The sequence below is a fragment of the Manis javanica genome, chromosome 3 (assembly GCF_040802235.1).
Source record: "Manis javanica isolate MJ-LG chromosome 3, MJ_LKY, whole genome shotgun sequence".
NCBI classification, from domain to species: domain Eukaryota; kingdom Metazoa; phylum Chordata; class Mammalia; order Pholidota; family Manidae; genus Manis; species Manis javanica.
The window spans coordinates 71,184,511-71,211,359 of record NC_133158.1 but is presented as its reverse complement, the minus strand read 5'-3'; the positions used below and the strand labels follow the sequence as shown (position 1 = coordinate 71,211,359).

At 34.7% G+C, this 26,849-nt stretch overlaps 1 protein-coding gene across 8 annotated transcripts in view; it reads left to right on the top strand.

Moving 5' to 3' along the window:
- DZIP3 (DAZ interacting zinc finger protein 3) overlaps nucleotides 1-26,849 on the top strand; it is a 95,335-nt gene that overhangs the window by 17,752 nt on the left and 50,734 nt on the right. For all 8 annotated transcript variants that reach the window (XM_037017654.2, XM_073231701.1, XM_073231698.1 and 5 more), the window contains 8 exons: nucleotides 1,489-1,644; nucleotides 5,772-5,888; nucleotides 9,184-9,264; nucleotides 10,499-10,623; nucleotides 13,284-13,398; nucleotides 23,411-23,530; nucleotides 24,872-24,973; nucleotides 26,515-26,607. In XM_037017654.2, coding sequence (XP_036873549.2) covers nucleotides 1,489-1,644; nucleotides 5,772-5,888; nucleotides 9,184-9,264; nucleotides 10,499-10,623; nucleotides 13,284-13,398; nucleotides 23,411-23,530; nucleotides 24,872-24,973; nucleotides 26,515-26,607 — 909 coding nt within the window. The remainder of the gene's footprint in view (nucleotides 1-1,488; nucleotides 1,645-5,771; nucleotides 5,889-9,183; nucleotides 9,265-10,498; nucleotides 10,624-13,283; nucleotides 13,399-23,410; nucleotides 23,531-24,871; nucleotides 24,974-26,514; nucleotides 26,608-26,849) is intronic.

Below are 26,849 nucleotides of genomic sequence, written 5' to 3'. Positions count from 1 at the left end.
ATTGATGATAAGTTACAGTTATTAAATAAGCATGAAACTTAAATTATTCCCTATTATTTTATGTCTGCTATAATCTTCCTTGTGCATCAGTTTGGTAATTAGCATTAGATGATTCTGTGGTGACTTTTGACTACAGAATTGACCTTTAGTTTGAAATATAGGCACTACTGACGGTTGTTGTTCTTTATAAGGATTTGTCTAGTTAGTTAGTGGAAGTTGATTTTTTCTAACTTTTAGAAAAATTTTAAACCTACAGAAAAACTGCAAGAATAATACAGTGAACACTTACATACCCTTCACCAAGATTTAGCAAATTAACATTTTCCTGTTTTTGAATGTAATTTTCATATAATGAAACACTATGAAATGTATGGTCTATTTTCTAGGTATTGATGGGGTTGGAAGAATCTAAATGTTAAGTCTCAATCCTAGAGGCTGAGAGTAGACAGATGGTCCTATAATAGACTTTTTTGGTTCCTAGTCACTTTCCTGGGTAGTTCAGATCTGTTAGAAACCTGATAGTCAAGGAGTCACCCCATTTCAGGGCATTTTCAGTGACTCAACCTCTGCATGGCCTCTTCAGTAAGAAGCTTATCTATTCAGGAATACTCATATTCCTCTTGCAACAGAGTATCGGAACTGTGGTTATCTTGTTAAGGTTTGAAGGAAGGCCATCATTCATCTGTTCTAGTTGCTTATCCATTTCTGTTGGCCACCCATTCCTGACAACTATGTTATTAGACATTCTATATAGGACTTGACCATATAGCTATCAATTAACCATTAATGATGGCTTTGTTAGGTCTGTAAGAATGAGTCCCTGAAGTTCCAGGATTATTACTACTTATTCAGCTCTAACCAAATTGAGATGATGAGTAAGAGTAATTCTATTTTACTACTTTGTTTATAATTTAAACTTTTACAGATTCATTCTATTTATTTTCTAATTGCTGTGTGTTTAGTAGCTGAAGCATCAGTCACATAATGTAAAAAGCACTCTTAGATAAAGTTTTCACATTATTATAAAGAATAAACTATGTAATATTTGAAACTTAGCATTTTTTATGCTTTAAATGGACCAATTCAGTACATGTAGAATTCTTAATGGTAACCATTTTTTAAGGTCTCACTCACATTTAAGCCTAAAGCCTTTTTTCCTATCCCACCACCCTACAAAAAAAGGTATAATCATTCCCATCTTTGAATCTCTATTTTTTTTTTTACATCTTTCAAATGAATTTCTGATGGCCTTCCCTATATTTAGCTTCTTGAGTTTTGGTCTTAAACTTTCTGCTATGTTGTAAGTTCCTGAAGAGTAGAGAGAATGTTTTATTTTTATTTGGATTTTCTATAGTTCTGTCAGTGATGTACATACAGTATGTAAAGGTACTTTGTTCTTTTTTTAATGCTTTGGCATTGAAGTTTTAACATTAAAGTAAATAAGAACATGTATAATTGAGTGAACTTTTAATAAATTATATATTCTAGGACAAACAGGAAAAGGACAAACCTACTGATCTTGTTTCTATTAACCTACTAGTAGAAGTGAAGAAGTTATTGAGTGCAATTAATACTCTACCTAAAGGTGTGGTCCCTCACATTAAGAAGTTCTTACAAGAAGATTTTTCCTTCCAAACTATGCAGGTAAGATCATAATTGTTCTCTGGGGCAGAAGTACAGTTCTGTGATTCTGTGGTGACTTTTGACACCACAGAAAACACACTATGATTCTTCGCTCTTACACTACTACCACACTCACAACACATGTGACACAGTGTGGGTTTATTCCCACACCAGCCAGTTCTGTACTATCTAAATGTCCTACAAATCCATTCTGACACTGTACACTGGAGTTGGCATCAGACTTCACAAGTTAAGGGCTCAGTCCCACGTGACTTTCCCCACTTCAGATACCAGTCACCAGTCCTAGGTTGTCCCCTGTTCTTCTGATTGACTAGCTATAAATTAGGGTTCCCATGACCCACCCTCTTAGGTTCAGTAATTAGCCAGAACAACTCACAAAACTCTAGGAAACACTTACCTATGTTTATCAGTTGATTACTTAACAAGGATGTGATAAAGGATGCATGTAAACAGCCATATTAAGGAGATACATAGAATGAGGTCTGGGAGGGTCCTAAGTGTGGAACTTCTATCCCTGTGGAACTGGGTTGTGCCAACCTACTGGCATAAGGATGTGTTCACCAAACTGGAAGCTTTCCAAACCCCATACTTTTAGAATTTTTATGGAGACTTCATCATATAAGCATGATCAGTTATTAATTCAATGTTCAGCCCCTCTCCCTATGTGAAAGCTCTAAGCTTTTAATAATGATTTGGTGTTTCTGGTGACCAGCCCTCATCCAGGAGCCCACCTCATTATAACAAAAGAATCCCATCATCCAGGAAATTCCAAGGGTTCTAGGAACTCTGTCAAGAACCAGTGTCAAAGATCAAATATTAGTAGAAAATAGGAGCGGAGATCAATATATATATTTCTTATTATTTCATAATTACCCTTTCTTTTTTTTTAAACCCCAACAGCACAGCTAAGGTCTTAGAATCCCCATCTTACTTTTTGTGAAGGATTTTGGTGTCAGCCATGACCATAGACTTTTATTAATTAAATATGTAATTAGTTAGTGTTACCCTTTAAAGAATAATGGTAAAAATATGGGTTAGTAGCTTATAAGCTGTTGACTGTAAAGTCTGGTGTTTATTCTGATTCCATTTAAAACCCTATTACATGTCACTCTGGGACAGGGGACTACTTTTGGTTTTCCTAGTTTGTAAAATATTGACACATTTTTCAAAAATGTAAGATAAAGAAAAGTAATGTCAAAAATGTTTATATTTATGAGTAAAATAAATATTCTAGAGAATATATTATAGATTTCCAGCTTGCAAATAGTTTTTCTAGAACTTTCCGCAGAAGATGGATGTCAGTTCTTAAATAATGGAGTTTTTTGAAGTTAAAATGTTCCACTCTTTTCTTTGTTGCAGTTAACTGAGAGGAAGGGAGCAAAACACCATAGGTGTCTTGAAAAGGTCACTTTGCCTTTCCTGTGAAAGAGTACATCATTAGTTATTTCCATGAAAAAAATTAATACTATTATGATTAAAAACACAAACAAACTGAAAATATCTGAAGGGTGTATACAATTATAACATCCACTGAGATAATTTGTCACAGTATTCTGGTTTGAAATTGATTGGAAATGCCATTATTTCCCTTTTACTTTTTGGAAATCACCCAGAAACAACAACAATAAAATCAGTGGACTTTATGCAAACAGTAGCCAATTAAGTAAAAATGAAAGATAGGTATTTATAAAAAGAAAAAAGGTAAAAAACCTAGGAAAATACTTAAGAAATGTAAGGTGTAAACTAGTGTTTCTTAAAGTTTTTCCTAAGCCACCTGTGTGAGATTTCTTCAACCCTACACTAGTCCTAAAGAATCAAAATCTGCATTTTAGTTAATACACACTGGTTTTCTTCACATTAAGTTTAGAAATCACTATTCAATTTTAAACCTATAAATAAAAAAAAATCTCTAAAACTCTATTAAAATAAAGAAAAGAAGACCTGAATAAAAAGCAATACATGTAGAAAGATACAATGTGATAAAGCTGTCAATTTTCCCAAAATTAAAGTTTACAAATATCACATAATTGCAATAAAATTGACAAAAGGATCTTTTTTTGTTATGGTTACTTAAAAGCTAATTTAAAGTTCAAATGGAAATAAAAGGAAGAACTACCAAAAGAATTATGAAAAAATAGTATAGGGGAAAAGGACTGGGAATTTGCCCACTTAGATATTAAAACTTACTATGAAGCTCTAATAACTGAAAGATTATGTCACTTGCTCTTGACTCTATAGACAAGTCTAGAAAATAGAAGAAAAATTTGGGAAATAAACCCAAATACATGCAGAACTTTTACGTGTGACAAAAATCATTAATAATAATGGTGAAATGGGCAGATCAACCCATATCTCTGCAAAGAAGGGTCCATTTATGGTGTACCCTTTGTAGCATTTACTATCAGTGATCTACCCATACTCTTTAGCCTCTTGAACTGTTATCATTTCAGTATGTTCTGGACAGTTTCCAGTTTTTAATATCTGTATCTCTTTGTCTCAGGCCTTGTTTTTTCCCTCTGGAACTGCAGAACGCAGGAAGTCCCAAGGAATAATTATTCCCATACAACACAGGAAGCAGTCAATCAATAAATTGTATAAATATACCAGTTTTCTTTATCCTTGAGTTGGATAATATGGAGGCTGGTATTTTTCAGTTTTCCAGAGTTTCCTTGTATTAATCCCAGACTCTCACTGTGGGGTAACTACCTTAATAACACACCCACTAATTTAAACTCTGCTTTCCCTTCCTTGTTTCACTTCTCCACTTCCTTATCATTTTTCTTTGTACCTTCCAAATAAACTGCTTACATTCACATCCTTCTGTTAGCCTTTGTTTCCAGTTGGAACCAAAGTAGACACACCTACTCAAGGATGTATCTCTTCAGGGTCACAACCCAAATAATGAGGTGTTTGCCAGGGCCCCTCTTCCATGATAGGTCATGCACTACAATTTTTCCCCTAGCCCTGCAAGTTTTCTAAGAGCTCTGCCTAGCTTCTCAGCCTCTCAGATACAAGTAAACATGGCAATTGCCTTGCAAAGAAAAGTAGCTCCAAAAGTCAGTTTTGTATCCCTGAACCTTCCAATCCGTTACATAGTGACCCCAGATATTTTCAGTTATTCTGCTGCTGCTTCCAGAGAAATGAAATTTTTGTGTTTTAATATTTTTATATTTTTGTCCAGCTTTTCAGTTGTCCTCACTGAGATAATTGATTTGAAACTATCTAGACTATTTGACAGAGGTCGAGTTATGTTTTGTATACCTATTCAAATTCAAGGGATATTGTTGAGCAAATGGTTGGATATATGAGTCTGGAATTTAGGTGGTAGTACCGAGCTAGAAATATAAATTTGGAAACTGTCAGTGTATAGACATTATTTAAAAATCTGACAGTGGATTACTTTACCTATCAACAATGTGTGTTGATAGAGACGAGGTTCATTAAATTGAGTGCTGGGGAGACTGAAATAAAGTATCTAGTTGGCTAGGAGAAAAACAGGGAAGTATTGTTCACTGGAAAGACCAAGTTAAAAAAAGTATACATTAAATTTTCCACACAGATAATAAACACATCATTAAGCACATACTGTAATGTAAGCCGAGCATTTGTGGGTACAAAGCATTGGGGAATGGACACAAAGATTAGGCAATAGTCCTTCCTTTCATTTCATCTATGTAAAAGTGATAGTACGTAATAAATCATATCTTGGTTCCAGTCAGATTGCAGCATAAGATGGCTTGCTCTGTGGTTGGTATTAATGCCAGCTTTCCTGTGTACCACATATTCAGGGCTCAAAGGAAGATTTTAGCTGTGTTAGAGAATAGAAGGTGTGAGAAAAAAGTAGGATTGCCACTTTTCTCTGAAGAAGTGGATGTTGCCAACTGTCTGGCAGATGTAGGAATGCGTTTTAGTTTTTTGAGGAAATAGTTATAAAGATTTGTCAGGCTGCTTAAAAACTGACAAATATAAGAGCAGTTGTATCTGGGTGGTGTGGATTGTTTTTTAAAACCATCTTTATTTCTATTCTCCACATTTTCTACAATAAGTATGTATTATTCATATAATAAAAATGTATGTAGATATTTGGTCTATTTTAAGTAAATTTGCAACCAAATTGTTTTCCACAGAGGGAAGTTGCAGCTAACAGCCAGAATGGGGAGGAAATCGTTCCTACTTTGACTTTACGTTTCCTGATAACACAATTGGAAGCAGCACTTAGGAATATTCAAGCTACTAATTATACTGTAAGTGTTTGCTTTTGTGAGTTTGAAATAACGGATTTGGACAACATTTTTCAATGTGAGAGCAGCCAATGCATGCTTATTTTAAAGTGTAGACCAATTTGTATTTTCCTCTAACTTCTAGAGAAAGGTACACATAAATTAATTTCATTCTTGTGTCTTGTACTTGTTTATGACTGCATCTCTTTAATGAGCCTATTCCCTTCCCCTACCATACAATTGTTCATCTTAAAGAGAAACTTAAACTAGTAAAAATGGGCTTTCCCCATTAAAAATGAAGAGTCATAAATGTCAAAAACTATTTCCTTTCCCCTAATTATTAATCAGATCCTCTTTCTTATGATATTTCTATATTTATAAAAATTAAAACTTCTGCCATCTGTTACTGAGTACTCATGTGTGATAAACTTGACAAGATATATATTTAAGGTCAAATGATACTTGAAAAATAAATGGAAAAACCAGAAGAAAAATAGACCTTGCATGAAAAATCACAACCAATAGTATAGGATAGTAAAAAGAAAAATCAATTTTTTCAATAATGTGGATCTGTAAAGTAAACTAAGTTTTGTACATATATAGAAGATGGATTAGTTATCTTCAAGAAAAGACAACCCAGGTATCAAACAAGGTAGCCTAAGACACTAAATCCCATATTATAATGACATACAAGGAGGTGGAAAAGTCATCCTTACTTAGGACCCTCGGAACCAGGGTTCTAGGAGGTGATACACACTACCCTAGTGAAATTCTAGGTGGAGTCATGGAAAGGGGATTTTTCCATCAATGTGTAATTCGAAGAACTTTTGGGGTGCTGTAGATCTGCTTTTTCTCTCACTGACCAAATTGCTAAACAATGAAATAAATCAGTATAAAATCAGCATTAACAGTTGCTGATTGCCTAGCCTTCTCTACTTAGGCATTATTTCAAAGATGAGTCTTAAACTAGGAAACAGAAATGTTCCCTCTCTTTCTAGAATGTTTTAGTAGAATTGGAATTGTCATGATCAGAGCAGTCTACTGCTTACTGCTGTGTGTAGATATCTCTCCCTGTTCCTCATGGCCACCGTGGAGAAGCAGGGCAGCCTTTTAGAAGGTGGCAGTAGGATAAAGCAGGGAGCTAGTTGCCAGCAACATCTCTAAATCCATTTCTAGTACTTGGAATAATCTCTGCTAATGGGGGGAAAGTAGAGAGGAAAGGGCAGGATGTAGGTTAGAAATGTACAACTTCCATCTTTAAATTCCTGAGTTCTTTGCCTTCTACTTCTAGTTATAGGATTACCACAGTTCTGCATCTTATCTTGTGCTCAAATGTTTTTTTTATTTAGAATTGTATGAGCCAAAGGCTCTGTTGTATTATTTATGAAGCTAGTTTTTTTTTTTAAGTTACAAAATAATAACACACTTATTTAGTGTTTGCTATACGACAAGGATTAGCTCACCTACTCTTCACGGGCATTCCATCTCATTATTCCCATTTTCTAGATTAGAAATTTAGGCATAGAAGTTAAATAACTACACTTTGAACCATATTATATACCTCTGAAAGATGGGAATTTTAAGCTGGAAAACAGTAAGGTATTACAGGGGAGTTTGCACTCACAAACTCATTCAGTCCAGTGAGAGCAAACACTTCTGCTTCACTGAGATTACTTTGAAGGCAAACTTCTACCCCAGCCAATTATCTCATAAATGTACATTGTTGGCCTAAGAAGTGTGCTGGTGAGAGAATACAGTTAGATCAGTTTAAAAAGAAAGCTCATACCCTATAATAAAAGCTTACCCTTAATGTATCTGAAGAAATCTTGTTTATGGTATGGCACAATCTCAGTGAAAAAAATTAATGTGATGAAAGATATGATTATGATCTTCAGTTCGTAGAGAGCTTATGAACAGAATGGATAATATTTTTCTCCATAGACAGTTTTTTAACTTCATATTTTAAAATAATTTAGATACACAGTAGTAAAAATATAACTATACAACTCAAAAGTACAGAGAGGTCCTGGTGTACCTTTCACTCAGTTTCCCCAATATATTATCAAAGCCAAAAAGTTGACAGTAGGTGTTGTGTCAGGAGTCTCCAAGCACCCTATAGTCAGAAGGACCCATGGAACTCAGTATGTAGTTGTACTCACACTAAGATTTATTACAGTGATGTAGTAAAAATAAACACCCAGATAGATTATAAGGGGAAAAACATAGGCAGAATCTGGAGGAGTCCCAACTGCATACTTCTTTATGTTTTCTCCCTCCCCCTCTTTCCACAAAAAAAATGCAGCAACATATGTATGTGTATGATGTTTCTGCCCAGGGAAGCCCATTAGAGACTCAGTGCCCAAGGTTTGTACTGGGGATTGGTCAGTTAGGCAGCCTTTGCCTAGCTTATGTCAAAATTCCAGACACCCAGAAGAAATTCCCAGGTGTTTAGCATATATTACATTGTTTGCATAAACAATTAGGCACAGTGACCTACACTTGTCAGTTAGAGAACATTGGGAACACTCCTGAAATCCAAGGTTCCAGACACCAGCCATGGGTCAGCTTTGCAATCAGGCCTTTACTAAGGATGACAGTCTCAGGCTGACTTTTTTATGCACAGATGTGTATCCTGTGCTATTGTGTCTTAAGTGTATATTTGTGTAACTGCTCCTGCAATCAAAAGAACTATTCCATTACCACAAAAATCTCTCTTATGCTACCCCTTTATAGTTACATGTACCCCTCACCCTCTCTAATCTGTTCTCTATAATTTGGCATAGACCATCTTTAAATGAAGGAAATATCTGTGTGTTTTAATTTTTCATTGAAGAAGTGACAAGCTTTATGTTTGTACTATTAAAGCAAAACCCACACATGGACAATAAAATACTTTAAAGAAATTATCATATTTTTTTAAGATGTATGGTAGATACTTGGGTATTCATTATATTATTACCTAAAGTGTTCTTGAGACCTAAAATATAAGGGGAAAGGAGGAAGAGGGAGTGAGGGAGGGAGAAAAAGGAGAAAGAATTTTTTTTGAAAGGTTTAATATAACAGATCTTGATATCACTGGCTTTCATTTTCTTTAATCAGACTGATGGATTATTCTAAGATTATTTACTATCTTCTTCTGGGTCAAATTATCAAAAACATTTAAAATTCTCTATAGTTATTATTAGTTGGTTGATAAAATAATGATACTTTTTACTATTTTTAACAATTACTAGATAGGCTTAGGGTATTTAATTAAGCTTGTTATACTGAAAAGTGACTTAGTCTAAATAACCAAGTAAAATATGTTTTATCTTTTTAGGCACATCAGATTAATATTGGCTATTACTTGACATTACTGTTTTTGTATGGAGTAGCACTCACTGAAAGAGGGAAGAAAGAGGTATGTAGCATGTTATTTGCTCATAAATTTTTTCACATATGCTGACTTCATTTTAACAAATTAAAATATTGAATTTTTAGATTCTCTAAAAAATTGAAACCTTTCAGTGACTTTTCTGTTGTATATTTACAATATAGAGTAATTATGCCAGAGACTGTATTGTGAAACTAAAAGTTTCACATTGATAGAGGAAACTTAATTTTAGCTTATAACTTTACTTATTTTATTTATCTTTTAGATGCTTACCATTTATGTAAGACAAAACTGTTTAGCATGTTTCACCTAATCCATTTTAATCCATTTCGTAGTGTAGCTTAATCTCACTGGTCTTAATCTTATGCCTTTTGTGAAATACGAATTTTACCTCAAATACTTTGTTGAATAGAGTCCAAAAAATAAAAATCTGAGAGTTAACCAGGTGATTTCTGAGGGTCTTTTAAATTTAATACTCTCTTTTCCTGATTTTAATCTCCATATTTTCCTTGCAACCTTGATAATTCTTTTACTCTTTGTCTTTCCAAATTTATACTCTACTTGGTTTTCTAAGTTAGATATATAAATATGACTTTCTAATTAGATGAAGTAGAATTTATAAGTGCCAAACTCAAAAACATTCCCATTGTAAATAATTTCATGTAATATTAATTATTGTTTAGTGTATGTGCTAGAGAATATTTTTACATAAGGCTATGTGGCTTTTTTTTCCAGGGAGACCAAAGCCATTATGCTTGTTCAAATAATTGTAGCAAGCATTTATTAGAAATGATCCCAATCTTTGCTTCTGAAGCTGTATTGCTTTTATGATCAAGATAGTTCTTCCCCAAAAGAGACTGCTCAAGAAGTCACTTCCTATTTGAAAAATTAGGGAGATTTGTTCTCTAATTAGAAAGAAAATTAAGAAGAATAGAGAATTTTGTTCCCACAGACATTAGACAAGCCCTTCTTTGGGCTAATAACATTTGTCAGTTTTAAATATAAAAGTTGTTTTAATTAATCTTCATTTTGAAATATTGGTTAGAGAAGGTCTCGGATTTTTTTATAAATAAATATTTTAATCACAGTACATTATCTGTATGATCACTTACAGAGATGCTAGGATTATAGATGTAAATGATCACATAACTGGATCAATATTAAAGCAGCCCTAACTTACCCAGTTTGAGAAAGAATTGTTTATTACAAAAGAAAAAAAATGCCTTTTACATCAGCCAAACCTAGTTTTATATTACTACAGGATTACACAGAAGCTGAGAATAAATTTCTAGTGATGAAGATGGTGATCCAAGAAAATGAAATTTGTGAAAACTTTATGTCTTTAGTTTATTTTGGACGCAGTTTGCTTCGATGTGCTCAGAAGAGGTAAGGGATTTTAATTAATGGGTAGATCTTGCCTTTCAAGCATTGTGAAATGGGAATAAAGTTTTAATCACAATATTTGTATAGATGACATTTTCTTTAATGTATTTGAGAATATTAAATATCAAACTTAACAGGCCATGGCAATAAGGGGCAGTATAGCAAAGACATTATGAACATAGGCTCAAAGTCTGACAGACCTGTGTTCAAATACATTTTCTGCCCCAATCGATGACCCCAGGGAACTTAATGTTGTTAAGCCTTATTGTTTTTCTTATTTATAAAATGGGATTAATAACAGTACCTACCTCATAAACGTGTTACAGATCATTTAACACAGTGCTCAGGACACAAAAGTGCTATTCTTAATAAATGATAGTTGTAGTTACTAACACCACTTAGCATAGTTGTTTAAGATATAAATGAGCTGATAAAGTATTAAAAGGGTCCAGATTCTGAGTTTTGGTAATATTGGGTATTACATATTTAATGAAATTGTACAGGGCAACCTTATAGGCTATCTTTTCACTTCCTATGTGGAGGCCCTTAGCCATTTGTAGCATAATTCATTAATTTTATTTGCTAAGCATTTAACATATTCTAAAGAATATGCTAGGTGTTGGAAATACAGTGGTTTACAAGGTATGGTTCCTGTCCTCATATAACTGACAATATAGGGAAGGTTACAGGCCTTAAATCAGTTACACAAATAACCAATTATAAAATATGACAAAGAGCTATGAAGGAAAATACAATGGGCATTTGAAGCTATACAGGAACCCCAGTCTGGTTCTGGGCACCCGAAGTCTCCCTGAGGAAATAATGTTTGGCTGAGATCTAAAAGATGATTAGGCAGTTTACTTGAGCAAGTCCTTATGAAGGATTACTACTGGACGCAGACATCAGATTTCTAAAAGTGTCACCTCTGTGGTAGTTACCTGATTCTTTGCAAGGCTTATCATTTATCCTCTGGCATGCTTGTTTTTTACTAGAGTATCTGGAGGATTTCTTACTTCCTGCTCACTAGCATGATTTCATCAATATAGTGGGCCAGTGTGGTTTTTGCAGAATGTCAGCATGGTCAGAGTCCCTTTAGTCTATATTGTGGAGAGAATTAATATAGCTTTGAGCCAAGACAAAGAATTTGTATTGCTGTCCTTCCCTCAGACCTACGAACTACTGTTTATTCTTTTTACTGATTAATATTGGAGAGAATCTACTTTTCAGACCATTTACGCCAGAAAGCCCAGTCATACAGCAGCTTCATTTACTTTATCCCTGGCCTGTAGAGAACAACCGCCACTGAGCTGCTCAAAGACAATGGTTCCTTTTTCACTCTGTCTTTCTTAATGGATGGAGTGTCCCCTGGGTCTTTCCAGAGAACATTGTCTGGTTGTGGGTTCTGTAGTAAGTTCTCCCTGATCTTTCTTTAGTATGCCAAGAAATTGACAGCATTCCCACCTCAGTTACTACAGACCTAGAGTGTGTCCAGGCTTCAAGTAGCCTTCTCAGCAGCATGTTAGGACTGGCTTTGAATCTCCTTGCTAGGAAAGTAAATCTTGAATTCTGAAAGAGTCCTATTATCAATATGTGCTTCCCTCTCCATTGGTTCAGTGTTCTTAAGATCCACTCCCACTTATGTTTCTGCCAATAAAACTAGTAAAGTTCTGCAGTTTTTATGGTGAATAAGCCTTTTCTTCCTGGGCAGGAATTCTATCCACTTGGGCTCTGCTTATAACTGATCCTGGAGTTAGTGATCTGTAGGCAATGATCAGAGAAAGTGAGTATCTTGAAAAGGAAAGGCATCATCTTTGAGACATGTACCTCAGACTTTTTTTTGCATGGTCCCTAAGTAAAGGGATTCTACTGTACTCTAGCAAGAAAGAGGTCCTTGTCAGCCAGAGGGCTCAGGGGAATTTAGGGAGTCATTGTTTCTAAGCATATTCACCTAAAATGTCCCCATTCCAGATCTCAGGGTCTACATGTTCCCTATCACAGCCCTGATTTTAGTGTAATAGTCCTGTTGAGGCTGTGCTTTTGGTCTTTGCTATTGTTATATCCTTAAAATTAAATACCAGACCTCATTTTCAGCACAGTCTGCCTTCATGTTTGGAGTTGGTAAGAATTCTTTAAATGTTACCATAGAGGCATTTTAGTTTTCTTGGTCGTGAGTTAATAGTAGTTAAGTTTTTGCATTTGGTCTCTTTTGTGGTTTGTTCCACCTTGTGATTAAATCTGGGCCTGATTTTCATCACAGATCATCCTTATGCCTACAGAAGATGAGGGTCTCTTTAAATGCTGCCATAGAGGCCTCTGTCTTTCACGTGTCCTGACTCAATAGTTGGCTGACTTGTGCCTGTCATTCTCTTTCTTCAAGGCTTCCAAGACAGTAAACAAAAGCCAACCAACTCTACAATCCCTTTAATTACCATGGCCCCCATACTGTTCAAGCTTGAGCTACTACATAATCTATTGCCTCCCCTTCCACCTGTATTTCATCCCAATCTACCACAGGTGAGAGTCCTAGTATTTGTATTTCTATAGCATGCCAGAGGTTTTCACCACCCTACTTACCACAAAAAAAAAGGGTTACTTATTTTATTAGTAAACTAGCTAGTTACAGAGTCTCATTCAAACTAACCTGATTTTAAAATGCCTTCCAGGTATAATGGAGGACTGCTAGAATTTCATAAAAGCTTACAAGAAATAGGAGATACAAATGATCATTGGTTTGACATAGATCCTACAGAAGATGAAGATTTACCTACAACTTTTAAAGTAAGAAATTAAGAATAACATTCCAACTGTAAACTAGTCAGAATCATCTTTGATCAAATACGATTTACACTATATCAGATTCTATATAGTAAGCACATTCTTTGATTGGGAATTCACTATATAAGAAACAATCTTTATTCCATTACCTATGCAGAATGTATGATACAACAAGTAGAGAGAAGTGAGGTGGCTGTGTTAGCAAATAGTAAGATTTATTTCCAAGTAACAGATGATTTAAAAGCTATACTAGTCTGTTACTTCACATGACAGGAGCTAAATAAATATACTAGTTAATATTTTTTCCCTAATGTTATTTGCCATTATTCTGTTGTTGGTTTAAATTTTAAAAGTACTAAAGCTTACTTTAGAAAACATGAAAAATGTAAAAATGTCCAAATTTTTATAAAATTAATCCGTATTTCTTCAAATGGAGAAATTGTTGGTAGTTTTTATTGATGTCTTTACAGATACACATGTATAAACACTCATACATTTTATTTTTATTAAGTTGGTATGATATTATGTACATTGATTTATAGTCTGGAAATAAATATATTATTGTGACTTTCCCAGTAATTAGATTATTATACAGTATGGTTTTTTTTCATGGTCCATCATATAATCCTGCTTTTATTTGCTTAACCAGTTCCCTGCTATTGAACATTAGTTTATCATAACATTCCAGTTTTTCACTATTATGCAAAGTGATCTTTGTATATTTCTCACATTTTGTGAGATGTATATCACACATTTTGTGTGAGTGTATATTTCTCACACTTGCTTAGGATAAATTTCTAAAAGTGGAATTGTGAAGCAAGTTTTCATAGACTTATGAAGTTGTAGACACATATCTCTGTATTTCCTCCAGAAGTTTTTACCAGTTTATATTAAGACAAAGTACTAGAGTTTCTGTTTCCCCACACCTTCTTAGTGCTCTTTATTTTTTTGGGTAATTTTTGCTCATCTGATAAGCCATATTGGTTATTTTTTAATTTGTTTAATATGGGAATAGCTTCACTAGCTTTCTCTTTGTTAGTGTTTGAATGACACATCTCTTTCTAAAATTTTACTTTTAAACCTTTCTGAATCTTTATATTTTAGTTGATTTTAAAGCAAAATGCATTCCTTAAAATGAGATGTTGCATAAAAGTTCAAAATTCAATTTTCTAGGAAACTACTACAACTCAAATTTGTGTGCACCTAATGACAAAACTTCAAAAATTATGGAATAAAAACTGAACTGGAAGGAGAAAGAAAAATCTCTGCAATCACAGTGGATTATTTTAATATACCTCTCAGTAATCAATAGAATAATTTTTGACATTTGTCAGGATAATCATGTGACTTTTAAGTTAACAGTGTAATAATTATATACTTTTCTTTAAAATACTGAATTTCTGTTAAGTTCAACTTAAAGCAATCCCTACTTGGTCTTGGTTTCTCTTTTCTTGCCTTTTAAAACATTTTTCTTAATCAAAACTTTTTTAGTGAATTTTTATTTTATGCAAAGTAATATATCTATTCAGTTTATCAAATAATATTTAAAGACTTAAAAATTACCATGTTGTGGTCCATCATCTCTAATTGTAGTTCTTAACTAGAGACAACTTCTTCCAACTCTAGGCACTTCTCTGATGTTTTTTGAAGAGATGTACTACTCTTTAAAAAAAAAATCTCCTATTTAGGTATTATCTTTTGATTTCTCACTATGGAAGATGAGGATTTATTAGCTCTGCTGTATATCTCCTTCACATACACACTTCCCTTCCCCCATCTTACCAATATTTACAAGTTTTTATTAAACTGACATTAGGGCTTCCCTTTATTCCTTGGAATATCCTTCACCTGTCTCCTATGTAGAATCCTGTGTGTCTTGGATCTCAAGTTTTCCTCTTTCTATGTTTACTCCCTTGTTTTGGTGGTGAACTCATCCAGCAGCTTCCTAGAAAAGGGTGCTTACTTGGGAGGTTAATTTTTTGAGAGCTTGCAAGTCTCAAAATAATTAATTTTTGTACACATTATTTATATCTTGCATGGGCATAGAATTGTAGGTTGAAAATCATTTTCCTTCATATTTTAAAAGTGTGTTTCAATTATCTTCTAGCTTCCAGTACTACTTTTGAGAAATCTCATGTTCTGATTGTCAATCTTTTACTTATAACCTGTTTTATTTTTTTCAGCCAGGAGTTTTTAAGCTATTCTGTGTATCCCTAGTATTGAAAATTCTCTGGGATATTGTTTTATTTGTTTGATGATTTCATTTTCTCTTTTTTTCTGAAATGTTTATTATTCAGATGCTTGATATCCTGGACTGAATCTCTGATTTTATTATTTGTTTACAATTGTTCATTTTTTGTCTTGGAGATTTTTCTCAACTTTATCTTTCTGCATAGGGTTGATATTTAGCTAACATGTACTATTATGTTATACTAACATAACACTAGTGCTGTCATATTAGTTAAAATGTTAAAAATGTGTCTCTACAGCTTCAAAAACAGTTGTTGCCATGAGTTTCTTGGGCACCTAAACACTTTTCTTGCTCCTCTGGATTCTCTGCCAGCCCTCTCTCCATATGCTTGACTAAAATCAAATAACTAATGGTTTATGTCTGGAACAGCTAAATGCTTCCATGATCCTGCTCAGGGTCTTGGCAAACATATTCTTAATCTGTTATGAATAAGTTAGCTACCAGCAGGCTTTTTTTTTATTGTTGTTATGAATGTTAACAGCCCTTTTTTTTATTGAAGTATCATTGATACACAATCTTATTATGGTTTCAAATATACAACACAATGGTTCAACAGTTATCCATATTATTAAACCCCCACCCCCAATAGTGCAGTTATTTGTCAACATAGGAAGCTGTTACAGAATCACTGGCTATATTCTCAATGCTGTACTGCTATCCCTGTGACCAACTTACATTGTGATTGAGAATTCTTGTGCCCCTTTATGCCCTACAACCACCCACTCACCCCAACCCTTCCCCGCTGGAAACCACCAGTCACTTTTCAGTGTCTGTGAGTCTACTGCTGTTTTGTTCATTGTTTTGCTTTGTTTTTATATTCCACAAATAAATGAAATCATGTGGTATTTGTCTTTCTCCATCTGGCTTATTTCACTGAGCATAATACCTCTAAATCCATCCAAGTTGCTGCAAATGGCAGGATCTCTTATGGCTGAATAATATTCCATTGTGTATGTGTACCACATCTTCTTTATTCATTCATCTATTTATAGACATTTAGGTTGCTTCCATTTCTTGGCTATTGTAAATAATGCTGCAATAAACATAGGGGTGCATATGTATATCTTTTTGAATCAGGAATTTTGTTTTCTTTTGGTGAATATCTAGAAGTGAAATTACTGGGTTGAATGGTATTTCAATTTTTAGTTTTTTGAGAAACATCCCTACTACTTTCCACAGTGGCTGCACTAATTTACATTCCTACCAACAGTGTAGAAGGGTTCCCAATACTCTACATCCTCACCAATACTTGTTATTTCTTGTCTTTTGGATAGTGGCCACCTTATCTGATGTGACATGATATGTCAGGGAGCATAATACCTCCAGCCTTGTTCTTCTTTCTCAGGATTGCTTTGGCTATTCAGGGTCTTGGGGTTCCATATGAATTTTAGAATTGTTTGTTCTAGTTCATTTAAAAATGCTGTTGGTATTTTGATAGGGATTGCATTGAATCGGTGGATTGTTTTGGGTAGGATGGCCATTTTGACATTAGTTCTTCCTATCCATGAACATGGGATGTATTTCCATTTATTTCTACCTTCTTTCATTTCTCTCATGAGTGTCTTACAGTTTTCAGAGTACAGGTCTTTCACCTTGGTTATATTTATTCCTAGGTATTCTTTTTGATGCAATTGTGAATGGAATTCTTTTCCTGATTTTTCTTTCTGCTAATTTGTTGTTAGTGTATTAAGAATGCAACAGATTTTTGTGTATTGATTTTGTGTCCTGCAACTTTGCTGAATCCAGTTATTCTAAAAGTTTTTTGGTGGCATCTTTAGGGTTTTACTGTGTATAATATGTCATCTGCAAATAGTGATAGTTTAACTTCTTCCTTACCAATTGGATGCCTTTTATCTCTTTGTCTTGTCTGATTGCTGTGGCTGAGACCTCCAGTACGATGTTGAATAAAAATGGTAAGAGTGGACATCCTTTTCTTGTTCCTGATCTTAGAAGAAAAGCTTTGGCTTCTTGCCATTGAGTATGTTGTTTGCTGTGGGTTTGTCATAAATGGCCTTTATTACGTTGAGGTACATATGTTACATTTCTGTAGTATCTGTTGTGACTATTCCTTTTTTGTTTTTGATTTTGTTTATTTGTGTACTCTTCTTGGTAAGTGTGACAAGGGATTTGTCTACTTTATGTTCTCAAAGAACCAGCTCTTGGTTTTGTTGACTTTTCTATCATTTTATTCTTCTCTATTTTGTTTCTGCTGTGATCTTTATTATGTCCCTCTTTTACTAACTTTGGGTTTCATTTTCTAGTTTCCTTAACTGTGAGTTTAGACTGGTTGTTTGGGATTGTTCTTGTTTCTTGAGGTAGGCCTGTATTGTTACATACCTCCCTCTTAGAACCACTTTTGTGGTGTCCCACAAATTTTGGACTGTTTCATTTTTGTTTTCATTGATTATTTAGAAGCATGTTATTTAGCTTCCATGTGTTTGTAGACTTGTTTTCCTTGCATAATTTATTTCTAGTTTCATACCATTGTGGTCTGAGAAGTTGCTTGATAAGATTTCAATCATTTTGAATTTATTGAGGCTCTTCTTGTGGCCTAGTATGTGAACTACTCTGGAGAATGTTCCATGTACACTTCAGAAAAATGTGTATCCTGCTGATTTTGGGTGGAGTGTCCTGTAGGTGCCTGTTAAGTCCATCTGATCTAATGTATCATTCAGTGCCTCTGTTACCTTATTTATTTTCTGTCTGGTTGATCTATTAGTAAGAGTGATGTGTTAAAGTCTACTAAAATGAATGAGTTATAATCTGTTTCCCCCTTTAATTTTGTTAGTATTTGTTTTACAAATTTAGGTACTTCTATGATGGATGTGTACATCTTTATAATGGTTATATCCTGTTCTTGGACTGATCCCTTTATCATTATGTAATGTCCTTCTTTGCCTCTTGTTACTTCCTTTGTTGTGAAATCTATTTTGTCTGAAAAAAGTACTGCTACTCCTGCTTTTTTTCCCCAAATATTTGCATGAGATATCTTCTGCCATCCCTTCATTTTTAGTCTGTGTATATCTGGGTCTGAAATGAGTCTCTTGTATAGCTGGTTCTTGTTTCTTTATTCATTCTGCCACTCTATGTCTTTTGATTGGTGCGTTCAGCCCATTTACATTTAAGGTAATTATTGATAGGTATATACTTATTGCCATTTTATTAATGTTTTCTGGTTGTTTTATACCTCCTCTTTGTTCCTTTCTTCCTCTCTTATACTCGTCTCTTTTTATTTGATGTTTTTCTTTAGTGTTGTGATTGAATTTCTCTTTTTTAGTTTTTTGTTTATCTGTTAGTATAGGCTTTAGATTTGTGTTTATCATAAAGTTCCAGAATACCTTCTTGACTATATAACAGTCTATGTTAAGTTGTTAATTGCTGTATTTCAAACATAATCTAAGAGTACCTTTTTCTTCTTCCTCCTCCACACTTTATGTTAGATGTTGTAATTTGCACGTTTTGTGTTTGCCTTGATTGATTTTATGTACCATTGGTTTTACTACTTTTGTTTTAATTTTGTGCTTGCTTGATAAGTAATTGACCTACATTTCCTGTGGATTTAGTTCACTGGTGAAAACTATTTAGTCTCAGGAATATTTCCATCTACAGCATTACCTTTAACACGTCCTCTAATGCTGGTTTAGTAGTTTTAAACACCTTAAGCCTTCGTTTATCTGGGAAATATTTAATCTCTCCTTCAAATTTGAATAATAGTCTTGCTGGGTAAAGGATTCTTGATTGAAGCACCTTCTGTTTTAATACAGTTAATGTTTCATGCCACTCCCTTTGTCCTGTATAGTTTCTGTTGAGAAATCTGTTCATAGCTTGAAGGGGTTTTCCTTATAAGTAATCTTTTATTCTCTCTCTTTGCTTTCAGTACTCTCTCCTTATCCTTAATCTTTTGTCATTTTAATTATTATATGTCTTGGTATTGTCTTCCTAGGGTTCCTTTTGTTAGGGGCTCTCTGTGCTTCCATGACCTATTTCCTTCCCCAAATTGGGGAAGATTTCAACAATTATTTTCTCAGAAACTTTCTCTTTTTCTCTCTTTTCTCCTTCTGGTACCCCTATTATGCAAATATTGTATTGTTTGGAGTTATCATACAGCTCTCTTAGCATTCTTTCATTCCCAGAGATTATTTTTTCTCTCTCTTCTTGTTTCATTGTGTTCTTGTTCTCTAATTTCCATCTCACTGATTGTTTCCTCTACTTGCAGCAATCTGTTATTTAGTGTCTCCCTTGTATATTTCATTTCAGCTCTGAGTGGCTGTTTTTCAGCTCTCCTGTCTCTTTGTTGAAGTCTTTGCAAAGATTTTCAATACTTTTCTGCAGATTGGTGAGCATACTGATGACTATTACTTTGAGATCTTTATCAAGGAGGTTGGTGGTCTCTGTTTCAGTTAGCCCTCTTTCTGGTGTCTTATCCTGTAGTTGTGTTTGGAACATAGTCCTTTGCCTCCTCATTTTGTCAGAGTTCTGTTTCTTTCTGTGTATTAGATGGATCTGCTGTGCTTCCTGGTCTAGAGAGCAATGGCTTTATGAAGAAGTCTTCTTGTGGTGCCCAGAAGCTCAAGACTATTGACTGTCCAGTGCCTGGTTCTCCATTGCAGTGCAGCCCCAGTTGCATTGGTGGGCAAAGTCTGTGTGTCAGCAGTGGTCTCAGTCCCAGTCTACTGTTGCTGGCAGTTTGCTTCACCCAGTTCTTTGTAATCAAAGCAATGGCTTCTGCTGGGATGGTGTGGGCAGGGCAGTTGAGTGACTGTGTGGCAACATGCACATTACAGCAGTGGTGAGTTGCAAGGCAGCAGGAGTGTGAGCATGCAGCAGTAGAGGCTAGTTGTTTGGGTGCACCCTGTCAGTGGTTAGGTGCATGGCATCATGTTAGGCTGCCCGCTGGGAGGAAGGAGCACCGGGAGCTGGCTCCTGCAGTCGCCTCTCTAAAATTGGACCAAGAGAGGGCCAAGAAAGGTGGGAAAGCCTCCTTCTTCCTACCAGGCAGTAAAGTCTGACACTCCTGTGGTTCACAGGGAAGCACCTTGGGGCTGAGCCTCCAGCAAGGGGGATGTAGTATCTGGGGCTCATGAGAGTATCTGACCTGTTGGGCCAAGGGAGGACTGGGGATGTATCCTCCACCTGCCCTTTCCAGTAAATAATGGTAAGGGTAAGATAGAGCTCTGTCCAATCCTTGCCCCTCTGACAGCCCTCACATTGCTGGCAAATCTTTCAAACAGCCACCTCTGTTTTGGGTGTTAGTGGGACCTGCAGAGCATGCCTGTCCTCCGTAAGTGACTGGACTCTCAGCCTCCCAGAGTGTTCCAACTGTGTTTGGTGTCCAGCCCCACTAATCATCAGAACCCAGTGAAATATGGACTTGTGTTCCCAGAGCAGATTTCCAGGCCAAGTATGCAGAGTTCCTGAGCAACTGTCCCCTCCCCACTGTGTTGTTCTTCCTCCTGCCTGTGGGCTAGAATGGGGGAAGAGCTGGGGTCTGCTTGATGGAAGCTCTGCCATTTTACCCTTTTCTGTGTTCTCTTCTCTTCTTTGCCAGGTTTATGTGGTCTGTTCTGCAGTCATCAGGTTCAGTTTTATTTGGTGTAGTTGCTCCCTTGGTGTGTGTGGGAGGAGGTTTCCTCCTTGCCTTCCTACTTCGCCATGTTTTTTCTTCCTCCTTAACAGCATTTTTAAAAATGACATCCTGTTCTTGTTTCATCAATGAATAACTTATTAGAGGTGAATGTTAAAGGTATATGTCAGCCAGATTATGGAAGGCCTTGTAAGCCAAGTAAGGAGTTCAGACTCTATCTTAACTTTTTATGTGAAACCCATAAACACTATATGATTTATAGAATTTAGGACTTCTGATAGTTTCTGTATTTAAGGTAAAGAAGGATTAAGAAAGTGAAAAAAAACTAATAAAATAGTTACAAATGGGAGTTAGTATTCTAAAGAAAACAAAGGGTCTGGTAGAGAAAATGGAGAACACACAGACACAGACATGTACCTGAATATATCTGTATTTATATGTGTATTGCGTATATGCATATAGGCTCTCTCTGTGAGTTGATATTTAACTTAGAACCAGAAGATTGAGAATAGAGCTAGTTCAGTAAAGAGTGAGGGGAAGAGCATTTTAGGTCAGTGAAATAGAAAGTGGAAAGGGTCTTAAACCTAGAAGAGCAAGTCTGAGGAACTGAAAAAAATAAAACCATGTAAATTTTAGAGTGAGTGAAGATAGAGATGAATTTGAAGAGATGGACCAGAGATGACTGATAAAGTGGGTTCAGATTCTGCACATTCTGAAGGACCTTGCAGTTAGTCCTTAGTAAGGGTTCCAGATATTGTTTTAGGTACAGTGAGAAGCCACTGAAAAGATAAGCAAGGAACAGACATTTTCTTTTATGTAGAAAGTGTTTTGGAGCATAATAGGTGGGGAAGAGAGGGATCAGTTAGGCAGCTTTACAGTCAGTAAGTAACCTAGGTAAAATGTAGAATGGTAGCAGTGGAGGTAGAAATGGAAGAATTTGCAATATATTTAGGAAGAAGAATCAATAGTACTTGCTGATACATTGAATGTAAGGGATGATGAGATCCATTATGCAGTGGATCACTTCAGGATTTCTGGCTTGCAGCTAAATAAATAATAGTAGATGACAATAATGTTAAGGCCTATGGAGGCTGTCTTAGCCTGCTAAGTTCACTGCTGTAACCTTAACAACTGGCCCATAACAGGCACTCAGTGAATATTTGTTGAATGAATGAATGCCAAAGACTGGGGGCAGAAGATGAGGAATAAGGAACAAGAAATAGTTGTATTAGGAGAATCAGTAGATCAGTATTAAACTATTAGTTTTGAGATCTGTGAAACTGTAGTAGTTACACATATGCTCTGAGTTCCATTCTTTTGTTTTTGGCATTCCATTTGGCTATTGGCTAGCTTGGCAGGGTATGCTGCCTTCATACTGACAAGTGCTTAAATGCCTTTCCTTTCTTTTATCTTGGTATTTAAAATGTTCTAGTCAATTTGGTCAAAACATCTTTATTCTTCAATATCAGCCATCAAATTCTGAATACCATTGAAAGAATGTTTTGAATGGTGACTAGATTCATGAAATAGTCTGCAGAGGCTTATTTATCATGTTAGTACCTCAGTATGTTAGAAATACTACTATTTGAAATCTTGCAATACTATTCCTGTAAGGGATAGTATTAAGGGTCTAGTCTAAGGACTTTTTTAAGTTAAACTTGATAATATGTTTCACATGTTTAATCAGCATTTTGAAATAGGAAATTGCATTCCACGTTGTATATTTCTGTACCATACTTCTGCCTGTAAAGACAGTGAGTGGCATACTGCACCACTGCAGTAGTCCCACTGCCAACATGGTGTTCAGGGAACCAGTTTAAGCAGAGACTCTCTTGGGATCCCAGTGACGTATTGTCTCTATGTTATCACCGCAAGAAATTCTTGATAAGAACTTGCCAGCTATTATGCTATGGTTAGGATGATGAAGAGATGTATAGCTTCAAACGTAAAACTTTTTTCCTTTCTCCATGTTTATGTTCAGTAAGGAACCCAGTATTTCTAATTTAGGGCTTTCTTATATATTCTTTACTTTAAATGAGGGAAATACATTCTATTACTATTTTTTAAAAAACATAGAACTTCAAAAAGGGATATGAAATGAACATATTATTTAAGGTTAAATATTGGAATAATTGCCTTATTACTAATTCATGAGATTTATTTTTATTTTTAAAATGTAGGATCTTCTTAATAATTTTACCAAGACAACTGAAAATAATATAATGAAGCAGACCATTTGCAGTTATCTAGATTGTGAGCGATCTTGTGAAGCTGACATTTTAAAGAACACTAATTATAAGGTACTATAATTAACAACTGAGTATTTTAAAAAATGTAATTATAATGTTAAACTTGATAAAATTATTATTTGCATCAGTATTGTTTAAGAAGAAAACTTACTTTAATTACTGTGATAATGTAGTTGAAAAGTTGTTTGAATCTCTTAAAACTTAGATTTTTAGTGAGCAGGAATTATTTATACCCTGTGAGTTAATAAAAGAATGGATTAGTTTTACCAAGTATTTTGTAATATTTGTATCTCAGGTCATAGTTAATATCCCTATAATCATAGACTGAAAATTATCTAAAATATTCCTCATAGTTAGAAATGTTTATAGGTTGAGAATATTTGCATTTTACTAAAGAGAAAAGTTGTTACTCCTCAAGAATTATGTTACTACATCAGTGATCATTGTTTTTCTGTGGGCCTTGGAGAAAAAAAGGTAACCAGCCTTGTTTGAAGAAATTCAGCAAAGTACTTCAAGTCTAGTTCTCAAGATGTATCCAAATAAGATTGTGGGAAATCACAAGATAAGATGAGATGTGACTCTCAGTGAAAATATGACACCACTTCCAAAAAATAATGGAATTCTTGGCTGCAAGGCATGATGTATAGAGCAAATTGGGAAGTAGTGGGGGTGAAGAAAGAAGATCTATTCATTAGGGTAAGACAGGTACTGGAAAGTGGACCTGGTGAAGTGCAGGGCTCCGGGTCGGCAAGTTCAGTCTTGGTTTAGGTGACTTGGTGCTGTGGTCCTAAGGCTTCCCAGGGAGGCTTCAGGGTTCCATCAGATGGGTAGGTAGTGTGTAGCAGCAGGAAGTCCTGGACACAAAACTTAGGTATTTGTCATCCAAGCAGTCCAGGTATTTAAAGGAAGCAGGGCTATAGATGGCATACTGGGAACGACAAGAAATCTATACCTTAGGATGATGTATTGGCTGTCTGTCACTAAGAGAGCAAATCTGAGGTCTGGTGATTGGTAACAGGAGATTCAGGGAAAAATGATATGGAACTGGGTTTGGAGGAAAAGAGAAATGTAAAAATGGAGATAAAGAGGAGATAGCACATTCTTCTAGAAAGGTCACTTACTAGGTTTCTGATATTTTGTTGTATACAACATACGAAAAATATATTGACTTGTTCAAATTACTGCTTTTTATTTCTGACCAAATTTTTCTTGGCTTAATGATGTAAAACTGACTTGTAATGTTCTCTATTACCAGTGATGTATTAATAAATTTTGAGAGTTGTGGAAAACTCATCTAGTTACAAAATAATTTTTAAAGTGACTTAAGGTAATATTTTCTATATTAAATGAATTACTTTTTCCATATCATTGACTTACTTTTATTTTTTCCAGGGATTTTTTCAGTTGATGTGCAGTAAAAGCTGTTGTGTTTATTTCCATAAAGTTTGTTGGAAAAAGTTCAAGAATTTAAAATATCCAGGTGAAAATGATCAGGTATTATATTTTTCCTTCAAAGTTTTGCCACAGCATTTCTTCCTTATTTCTTCTCTTTTTCCTCTTTCCCCTTCATTTCTTCTGCTCAGTTTCTTCCTCCTCTTTCTTTTCTCCCTCCCTTTTTTCCTTTCCTATTCTCTCTGATGCTTTTCTCCTTACTATTACTTACTCATCATTTATGAAACAGATCTATGTTGGGGATACTCTGCTAGTTACTCTGCTTGGTGATTTTGTTAATTTGTTCCTTTCCTGTTGGAAGCTTATATAAACTCTTAAGAATAGAAATATTGGTGCATATATTCACATAAAGACATAGAATCAAAGAATATAATTTCTTAAGAAACAAGAAGGGCAATTAAACAATTTCAGAGATTATATAATTATATAATTTGTATAATTTAAACTATTTTACATAGTTTATATTTTAAGGGTAGAGAGCAATGATACATTTTAAAATCTTCAAAAATCTGTTTGTAATTATATTTATCTAACATCATAATTAAATTGAATTATTTGCCACTAAAATTAAAGTAGAAATCCAAAGTCTGATTCTATTTTAATTACTCTTTAGCGAGCTAATGACCATACACTGGGTCTATACTGTTTGGCTCTAGAGTGTTTACATTGTGTAAACAACAGAAAATGCTTACAAAGCAGTTGTGGTGTAGTAGAAAGAGCATTGTTCATGGAGTTGGGAGATCTGAATTCCAGTCCAGATTGAGCTACTTACTAGTTTTTTTTAATTAGGCAGGTACTTCAACTGCTCTGAGACTCATTTTTGTAAACCAGAGTGAGGGAGGATACTAATACAACTTCATAAGATTGTTGTGAGGATTAACAGATGCAGCAGATGAACTTGTATTGTACATTGTAAAAATCATTGTATAAAGTGTTATATTTCATTTTTTTAAGGAGCTTGTAAGCACTTCCCACTTTCTCTGATTTCTAGGGCAAACAGCAGTTCTCAACTTTAGAAAGAGAAGTAAAAGAAAACTAAATAACAAGAGGAAATAGCAAATCAGAACCAGAGAAAAGACTTATCATTTTAAATCTTTTTCCCTGGAATCCTCAAGTATCTGATAGAAATTCAGTATTCCTTTTTACAGTTACTTAATTGGAACATTTTACTTGAAGTTGCTTTCCCTTGGGGCAGCAAATAGATTTTAGGCTGTAATATAGCTACTTGAAGATTTTGAAGTAAAAATAATGACAGAAAAGTGCAATCAGGCATTTTAAATAGGAAATCCGTTGAAAAATGAAATGGACTATTTTTGAACAGCTAACTCTCAAATGTTTATTCATGTCTTTTATTTTACCATCTAGCAACATCTACTTCTTTTTTTTTATTAAGGTATCATTGGTATATAATCTTATGAAGGTTTCACATGAGCAACATTGTGGTTACTACATTTACCCATATTAGCAACATCTACTTCTAACTTTAAATGTAGTCAGATTTGCGCGTCAGTGATTTTTTCCTATTTTTATTGTCTGTATTTTTTCTGTTGATAATTTATTATTTTTTCTCTTAATATCTTTAGAGTTTTAGTGGGAAAAAATGTTTGAAGGAAGGATGTACAGGTGACATGGTAAGGATGCTACAATGTGATGTACCTGGAATTGTCAAAATTCTGGTGAGTATCTTTTTCTTGTTTTTTCTTGCTTTCTTTGCTATAATGATATTTTTTACTTCAAATAGATTTGGGAATCATAATAGTATTCTAGTCATAGTCTTTCTGTTTGATGATGACTAAGCTTTCCGACCTTTTCATTGCTTTGATTGGTTCTCCAAAGTATTATTTAAGAGGTCCTTAAGAATAAGAAAATTTTAAAAGAGATACACACACACACACAACCAGAGAAACAGACAAAGTAG